The 9,308-nt window shown below is 37.5% G+C and overlaps 1 protein-coding gene across 1 annotated transcript; it reads right to left on the minus strand.

Moving 5' to 3' along the window:
- Positions 1 to 1,687: 1,687 nt before the first annotated feature.
- Positions 1,688 to 4,163, minus strand: LOC111329462 (uncharacterized). Its single transcript, XM_022934173.2, has one exon. The coding sequence runs from the start codon at positions 3,961 to 3,963 to the stop codon at positions 2,968 to 2,970; it is 996 nt and encodes a 331-aa protein (XP_022789908.1). The 5' UTR covers positions 3,964 to 4,163; the 3' UTR covers positions 1,688 to 2,967.
- Positions 4,164 to 9,308: the final 5,145 nt, after the last annotated feature.

Genomic DNA, 9,308 nt, shown 5'->3' on the forward strand with positions numbered 1-9,308 from the left:
ATTTCCCTGCTAACAAAGAGGACCGCCTCCGTTTTCCTCATACAGTTGTTTTGTCATCTTAAAGACTACAATCGTTGATTTAATGCAGAGAAAGAACAATAGAATTTCATGGGGATCAGTAATCATAGACATATCTCAACGCTCTTTCATTGACTTTTTTCGACTTTTGCAGTGTTTCTTTTTCCGCAGTGGTGCGGTAGATACATAGAATTCAACTGAATTTCTTTTTAAAGCTTTCAGATCTGAAATCAAATTTCACACTAACTTTGGGTTATCTTTAACCCGCCTTTTAACAACCTAACCATGGACTATCATTACGACATTGTCGTTTCCAGAGCTTTCTCCGCCAGTAAGATAAAAAAAGGCGATCGTAATAGGTCGCGTGGGCATATGCTGATGGCGAACTGCGCTAACCAAAAACAACGATTTGACGCGTCCTCAGTCTTCTCACCTGCATCGGTTCAGTCCTACGCGACAAAACTTCTGTTATGGGTCGCACAGGGTCCAAGGCGTCCTGATAGCAGTAAGAAAGATGTTAAGCTGGAAATTTCAGGTCGATCGTTTGAATAAAGAAAGATGTTTAAAATTATTTGGTTCTAGTATGAGTCGACAGAGCTATCTGGCCAACTTTGCCAGGCAAACAGACAAACCCGATAGAAGCGACTGATTTAATAGCAAATTTACCCTTTCGTCTTGAGTCCTAAAACTCATCAAAGATATCCCAACACAAAACAAGTGCCAGGGAAAATGTTCTGCTTCATCTCTGACTTATTTCCTTTCTTCTTCTGTCGTGGTTCTTAACCCCTAAAATATTATACTTAACGATTATTCCACGAGCGTGCGTTGGATATGAGATGATAGATAGCCAACTAGGCGCTTAGCGCCGAGTTGGCTATAATCATCCCATATCCAACAAGCGCTCGTGGAATAATTGTTTTATTAAAAAAAAAAACGCCCCCAAGATGTTAGACAAATCTTCTCGACTTTATTTCGTAAGTAGAAACCGGATGTTACAATGTACAGATATTAGTTATGGTATATTGGCTCCTATACCATAATGGCTAAGCCAATAAAAAGTCTTGATTTACATTATCCAATGATCCAGTTTTTAATAATATAAATTAATACATAATGAATAAAAGAGGTAAGCTTCTATATAAACCGTGGTGCTGCGTCAGTGGGGAAGAGATCAAAATAATTTGGTTTTATCTGCTGAGTTGCTGCTGTATATTGCCCACTGTAAAGAATTTCCAAAACTGACGTTTCGAGCGTTAGCTCCTCGTAAGAGCTACCGAGCTCATGACAATAATACAACTTCTTAGCTTCAAAATTGGCTTACTTGAAGTCAAGTAATCAACTACAAATGTTACACGTTACACAAAATAAAGTTACACGAGATCGAATTGATTTTTAGAGTTTACCTCGAGCTTTGGGCGTCAAACCAAACAAGAAAAGAATATTTTACTGTCCTTTTGGAATTAAAGCGCAATTAAAATGAAATATAGGTCTCACAGAAATTCTTAAAATCATAAATTTCGGAGATGTATTTTTTTTTCCTCTCAAATATTTGCATTGATGAAAAAAAACAAATATCTCAGCAATTCAAAAACAGTCAGCTCGATATATTTTTATACAACTGAAGAACATATATATTGGAAACTTTGAAACCATTTAAAATGTACCAATATGAAAATCAAAGGTAATTTAATCGCTATTTTCTTCTGAATAACCTGGTCTCATGCAATCTTACAACTCCAGACTTAAAACTTCAAACATATCAAAAAGGTAAATTTCAAATTATCCGTTGAATACTTAAAACGCCTGAAGACATGAATTACTTAGTTAAACAGGTGGATTAAGCATGAATGCTATTTACACTTACTTACACACCTCTACAAATACAAGAGAACGCTTTCGAAATTTCGAAAGAACTGCTATTTAAAAGAGAACATAGATATCCAGCGCGTTCCATGTGCGTTCCAGCGCGTTCCATGGAGGGAGAACTTTGTGAAGTAAGAATTTTAGTTCAGTTAAGAATTAATGTACCGGCAAAGTTGCAAGAAAACGCGATAAGAATACATTGCTCTTTTACGTTTTAGCTACATAATTGGCCGGCTAAATGGCATGAGAATTACTCCAGCTGGCTCAGAAAACCGAACTTTCAAAGTTATACAAGGTATCACGTAACGCAAACGTGTGGCCGTGGCATTCTGCCTAAGTAAACTCATTACTCTTGTGATGGCTTAATTTGTAATCTGGAAACAAAGACTCGGGTTTCTTAACTTGGAGTACTTTTGATCTTTGACTTCTTTAGTGCAGCTTAGCTCCGTCGTACCGTTTGTGACTGCTAAACAAGTCGAAAACCAACAAAAGTATGCCGTTTGTTCTGTTGGAGTTAATGACGAATTGTTCAGTTTCCACTGAAATCAATCTACATCACATTTTATAGTCAATTACACCGGGAAAAATGCGGTTTAAATAAGTTCAGAATTTGAAAGAGCTCCAGAGAGAACATTTACCTGAAGACATTTTAAAATAATGGACCTCTGTCCAGTTCTTATAGCAAAAATAAAATTTCTCAGAAACTTCAATTTAAAAAGTAGTTGTGTCGGAGGAACACGCGCACTTTTTAATATGTAATCACTGAATTCACCAGCCTGACAATTTTAGACTTAACTGAATTGTTATCGAATAGGTCAATTGAAGAATAACTCTGGGTAGAACTTTGCGTTTCTATTAAAGCTAAAACCAGCAATTGGCCCTCTCCTTAAAGTTGCAAAAAAAAAAATAGGTTTTCCTTGCTTAATTAAAGTTGAACGAAGACCTTTGTAAAATCAAACTTGAAGCAAAATTCGTCTGTGTCATTACAGTAGTAAAATTTCTTAAAAACGAAGTTCCAAAGGACATTCCGATCTCTTCTTCAATTATTGTCACAATTTTCTTGAATTTCTAAACATCAGTTTTCTTTCACTGCAATGCAATATGAAGAGGAATTTGCGCAAAAGAAAACTCTTCGTCGCTATGTTTCTCATCCTCCACGTGGTTCAATAATTCTTCGGCAGTTTTGAGACAGACCAAGTACTTCTTTTTGTAGCAAGCCATACAATAGTAAGGATAGGTTGCCCCGTGAACAGACTTGTGGTGGAAAGCTTGAAATTCAATGTTCGGAAACCGCTCGGAACAACCCGGCTCTTCGAGACACGGAAGAGGCAAATTACTATAAAAATGCTCAAGATATCCATCCCTCGTTTCGAAGTACTCCTCGCAGCTGCAGTCGCACTTCCTATGGGTTTTCCCCATGTGTTCCTCTAGTTTTTTGGGCGAGCAGAATATTTTCTCCGGGCAGAATTCGCAGCACTGCTGGCGAGCAAGATGCTCTTCCAATTCCCTCTTTGCAAAGAAGCCGTTTGTTCGCTTGCTTTTTTCGCATTTCGCGTTCGTGCACAGAAAATTGTGCTTGCTCTGGTCATGGGTCTCAGCTTCTTTCTTAGTTTTGAAAATAATTTTGCAGTGGCTGCAAGAATATTGAAACAAGTCGAGAAGGGTACGTTCGCCAACGTTGATTATTTTCACAGGGATTTTATTGAATTTCAAAATGGCTTGCAATTCTTCGTATCTACCCTCGTCTCCGCATACGATATGAGCTCTGTATTTTGTATGAACATGGCGCTTGGGCCAAAGTCTACAGTGGTTGTTTGTACAGTTGCAGGCTGTGTGCGTGTAAAAATGAAGCACGTACGTTAAAAGCGCCGTCCAAGACGCCTCGGCGGAAGATGTAAGCGTTGGATGCTTTACAATCCATTCCGAATCTCCAGGAAGCTCATTTTTCGGTGTTTTCTTGTTGTAAAACAAATGAACTTTAATATCTCGTTGCGTCGAAGTGAACTTTATCCCTTTCACGAAATCTTTGCTTGTAGTCTCCCAGTCGACGAAGAAAATTGATGTCAACCGAATTGTGCACATGGCAAATACACCCCGAGGGATTTTTTGTCGCTAATTTTTACGCGATTGTCAAACAAACGAGAGAAAGGCTTCCCTAACGACGCATTTGCTACATCAGAATTTTCTCAATACCGATTTTTGTTTCTTCTTTAAAACAATTAATAATTAAGGTCAGGTTGCTACAACAGAAGGAAAAATTGAATGTGATAGGGCTGATTGTCGGCCTCGAGACACAAACTCTTTGTTTCCCTAAGTTTGTCTCTTTTCATTTTAGATAAACAAAGCGTTTTTTGATTGGTTGCGAAATGATAAATTACGCGAGGAGCACGTGTGTTTGAGAACAAATCGGAGTTTCTAAATGGGTTTTTGTTGTTAAATGGTTCTTGCTGGTTTTCATATGGATCACTCTTGATGGCTTGTTTTTAAGTCAAAGCAGTTTGTGAACTTCATTCGTTTCAACTCAAGTAAAGAAAGGAACTGCTGACAAAATGAAACTCAATATCATAAACATAACTCTTTAACATACATGCTAAATTAAGTCGTTTCAAATTGTTTTCGGCTCAGTTATTGATGTAAATACAAAAGTGTGATGCTAAAGATTTTGGAAACAGAAACAGGGACTCCGAAAGTCCTGAAACAGATTTCCCACGAAATCGGAGCACGGTAACAGGGGAAAAAAAGACAAATTTCTTTGAAATTAACTTTGTGATTAACTTGAAGACACTGAGTATTTGCCCACCTGTATTCCTAAACAAACAACGCTAAAATAGCCGTTGTGTTATTTTCATACACAGAGCGTTGCCGAGCGAAAACTACCTCTGTTACAGTCAACTTTTATTGAGCTGAATTACTCTTTGCCAGTGGAAAGCATGAATTTATCAAAATCTCGAGCTGTTACCGATGAAAACACGTTGTAATATTGAAGAAATCTTTTTAACATTTTTTTTTTCCTAAAGCAAGTTCAGATTTCGTTCCTCTTCCAAGCACGTACCGAGAATTGGCCCTCACCAAAAGAACCACCTATCATGGAACTATCATCGCCGGGAGTGATACTGTTGTTTCTAAAACGTTCGAGTAATGCGATTTATTGTTATATTGTAAGTAGTGGATGCATAAAAACATGTATACTGATCTTTTGTTACCAAAGGTGGTTTGAACTAAGATAAAGCTTTGTTAGATTTATCCACAAATCAATATTTACTACGAGACAATTGAACTAGGACCAACACACGAGAAAATTTTGAAGCACATCCCGTCGTTGTAAATTCAAAGCATGCGCAACGGGCAATTTGAACTTATAACAACGATCGAAGATGCAAGTTCCATTACTTTAAAAATAACTTGAATTGGCATAATATCAGAATAACTCTTAAGTTAAGAGTGAGAGAGAAATTTGGACACCTTAAAACTAATTGCCAAGAAAACTAAGCCGAGTGTGTAACATTTTAATCAAAGCTTTTCAAAGAAATCATAATATGATATGGTGAAGATGAAAAGTTTAGTTTTAAGGGAAGATACTAAAGATCAGTTTTGCTTTGTCATGGCTTGCACTACTATTAGTACATGATTGTAAAAATTAGAAATAAACTTTGTTCTTGGGAAACCTCGAGGTTTATATAGCAAATATCATTAAAAGTGTGAAGGCTCATCGTTGAATCTCTACTCCTACTTTTACTTCGGTAGAACTCCGATTAAGCGGTTACCTACGGCGAATGGCCACCACAAGTTCCACAATTTAGGGGTACAGCAGGGTTCCTGGGGGTAAACGATACACGACACTACTTTATGCCATAATTGACAACCTAATGTACAGAATTTCGCTCAAAAATACTACTTATTCTGATTTTGGGAGAGAAAGATGGAATGAAAATTACTTGAAAAATTATTCTTAGTTTTATATGAGTATTTCTATTTTAAGTGACTGTTCAAAAGGGATTAAAGGCAACGCAAGTAGGGCCGTTGGAACCCAGTGATGGGTGACCGGGACTTTGACCCCCGACCGCTAAATACAAGGTGACGTCTTATACGGTGCCGCTAATACACGTTCGACTGTCTACAGATAAACTGCGGGGTCAGGGGGATGGGTGTCTCCTTTTCCGTAAATTTATCAAAGTTCCTCCCTGCTCCGGTCCCAAAGCTTGTCCGAAAGACTATCCACCTTATTGCCCTCATTTCTTGGACATAAATTGTCCGTGAATTCCCTCAAGATATCTAACTCCATATGAAGCATTGCAGTTTGTGAAAGCTTGTGAATAGGCGCTGCACCGGGACCGAGGCGCTAATTAAGTTTCCTGTTTCAAACGCCGCGTTTATTCGAGGAAGGCGCTTATCCGGGGACGGTGCTTATTCGGATAAATTCGGTATTTAATTTTTCCAGACCTAGTAAGGGTTTCCCATTACACAATGTCCCAAATTTCATAAGGTCCTTAAAATACTTCAACTACTTTTCAGAAGAAAACTACTTAATTTTGTTTTGAAAAGCGCAGTTCAGTTTGCATTACTCAAAGGCGGCCGACTTCATATGAGTAAATCTATTTCATCTTTGATTATTAAAGAAATTTCGCCTGTCTTCTTGATCAGTTGTTCTCCAGGATATACACTCAGTTTGGATCAGTTTTTAAATGCCCAAGATAAATATTTAGCAGCATGCTAGTTGTTAGGCAATGATATGTACCCCAATGGCTACCGATATTTACTTTTGCACGGTGTTCCTATTTTCAGGGCTTAAATCATAATGCATCGGATTTTTTTTTTTACCAGACTATTTTATCATCATTCGCTCGAAGCGAAGTGTTTGCACAAAACCCAAAATCTTAACTGAAATGAATATATTTAAGTTTCTAAAACTTTATCGGGTTTATTCCGTCCACGAAATGAAGCCTGGCTTTTACATGGCGCACTTGGTTAGCAATAAAGCTATTTCTGATTAACAGCAAAAGAAAATCTTTTGCTTTTCACAGTTAAGCCGTTTTTCAGTCTTTTGTAATATTAGATAACGCCCTGAATTTAAAATAAAAAATCTTCTTTCCATAAACATGCATGCGCTTAAGTACAAGTATTATGATACAAGTGGAATTTATTGAACTTTGAAGCGTGCGACATAGTGTTTCTATACGGACGTTTTTGTCTAATTCGATGAATTTTAAAATGCGGTGGCATTTAAGAGGTACCCTTTTAAAAGCTACCTGGTCCTTCACAAAAAGCTATATTGAGGTGTTAATTGGTGCTCTAACTACGTTTCTCTTATATGCAAAATGGGAGTTTCCTTTTAAATGTTTTAAACAATGATTTAAGCAGAATTCAAAACAACCCACTTTGGTGCGTTTGATGTTGTTTCACTTCTTGCTCACGTACAAAATCTCGATTACGTTTGCTTCAGAAATTGTCCACCAAGTATTTTAATGAATGGGACCGTTTTTCATGTCAGCGAAAATGCTTTCGTTATTTACTTTGTTAATGCTATGATAATCAACATAAAGAAAAATGCATTCGTCCTTCAGAGCGAAATCTCGCTTTCAACCTCATCCCTTAAAATTCTGTATTAGAGCGATCGGTATAACCTCTTTGAAAGGGGCTGTTTGAATTATTTTAAAATATTTCAAAGTTTATGATAACTCTGCCGTGTCTAGCATTTTGATTTACCGATTGCACTTTGGACGATCTTAAACAGTGGGATTTCAAGTGTAATCCCTTCACATAAAGATTTGCTTCTTCCAAAATGTCAATTATTTTGAAAATCATGTCAGAGAGTTTTAATTTTTCTGTTTTTGGGACACGTTGATTTATGATTAAAAAACTACAACATGATTATTCTATGTCGCCAGGCATATTATTCCGCCGGATTTAGATACAGCATATGAAAGACTATGGCTACAGAATGGCGGGTTTTAATTAAATATACATATTGTTTAAGCCAAGAGGTTGAAGGATTTTGCATATCAGGAATCATTGCAACCGTCGAGGTCAAGACAGTTCTATTAAGAAATATCAAAATACTGACAGCGAAAGTTTGATCGGTGAGAATTACAAAGGTGTCGAAGTGCTAATCTCTTCCCCGTAATGAAACGAAATATGCATAACCAGTCATTTCATTTGAAAGATTAAAAAAAAAAATGACGTTATCAAAATCATGTATTCAACACAAAACCCGTTACGGAACTGGGCTACGGGAGCCATAATGTTATCTGAAAAGCACCTCTTATCTCACATCGTAATTAATTTTTCCATGGCTTGAGAAAAATGTTCCGCCATGAAAAATCGGTTGTAACGTAGCGACTTCAATTACTTTCATGCCTCGAGGTTCAGCCAGGTTTCCATTCGAAGCCAAGAAATTTTTGCGACCTCTACGTTTAACAGTTAAACCAACACGAAATTGAAACAAAACCCGCTGTCATTCGAAGCGTATCTGCATGGTTTTATTTAGAAGATACGATTTCCTTCCTTCTAAGTATGAATCATTAAAAAGGATACTCAAAATTTAGTCTGAGGTCAAACAATAACAAAATACCCTTTTAAGACTTTCTCCTATCTTTAAGATGTTTCGAATTGTTGACACGCGCGCCTTATCAGGGAAGATGAGCAATTGCCACGAGACTTCCACACTGCGAAAGCTTTGCATAAAATATACGCTAACTTTTTATTTTTTTTTTCTTTCTCTCCAACCGAACAACCCAGTGCGTGAAAATTCGACAGAAATTTATTTTGTTTTGTTTTGTTTTTTCTTTTTCATTACGGCGGGTATTTTTTCCAGGTTCGTTTAGCAATGGTTATTTTAGGTCCAAAAAAACAACCCGTGAAAATCAGCGCAGTGAAAAGCCTTTCGCTACAGTTCTTTTGTATCGCTGACTGAATTAATAAACTGGCCTGTAAATAGTGTGTGATTAAATGGCTATTACGGACCATTACTGCTTTTGTGTTCGTGAAATCTTGCATCTGTTGGGTTCTCAGCTAGTAATTGATTTCCCATTTGTCCACTCGGAGCTTGTTAACGATTTCATGCGAGTTGTTCGGTTTTTTTTCCCCTTTCTCGCCCACAGCCGGTGCCCTCGTTTTCGTCGAGCGCTCGGAAAACTTATCGATTTCAAAAAAACGCAGAACGCATAGATTTTACCCCGCGAGCGGGATCCTGCTCATCCGTAAACACATCAGCTCCAAGAGATGAGCTTATTAAAGGCCAATACGTCGCTTGTATCATTATTTATCTAGACCAACATCTCGGTAAATATTAAATTTGTCATTTTTCGAATTTTGGACGCGTGTCACGTGATTTGACTCTATCCCACAATTGTTCGATGTTTAGACAGGGAGCAGGTGTATCGCGGGCCCATATGGCGACAGCATTGAAATTCTCATCATTGTGAAACACA

Source organism: Stylophora pistillata, chromosome 2, assembly GCF_964205215.1.
Source record: "Stylophora pistillata chromosome 2, jaStyPist1.2, whole genome shotgun sequence".
In the NCBI taxonomy this organism is placed as follows: Eukaryota; Metazoa; Cnidaria; class Anthozoa; order Scleractinia; family Pocilloporidae; genus Stylophora; species Stylophora pistillata.

Excerpts from the sequence above, each read along its gene's own strand:
- LOC111329462 (XM_022934173.2), bottom strand. The coding sequence starts at position 3,963 with ATGTGCACAATTCGGTTGACATCAATTTTCTTCGTCGACTGGGAGACT.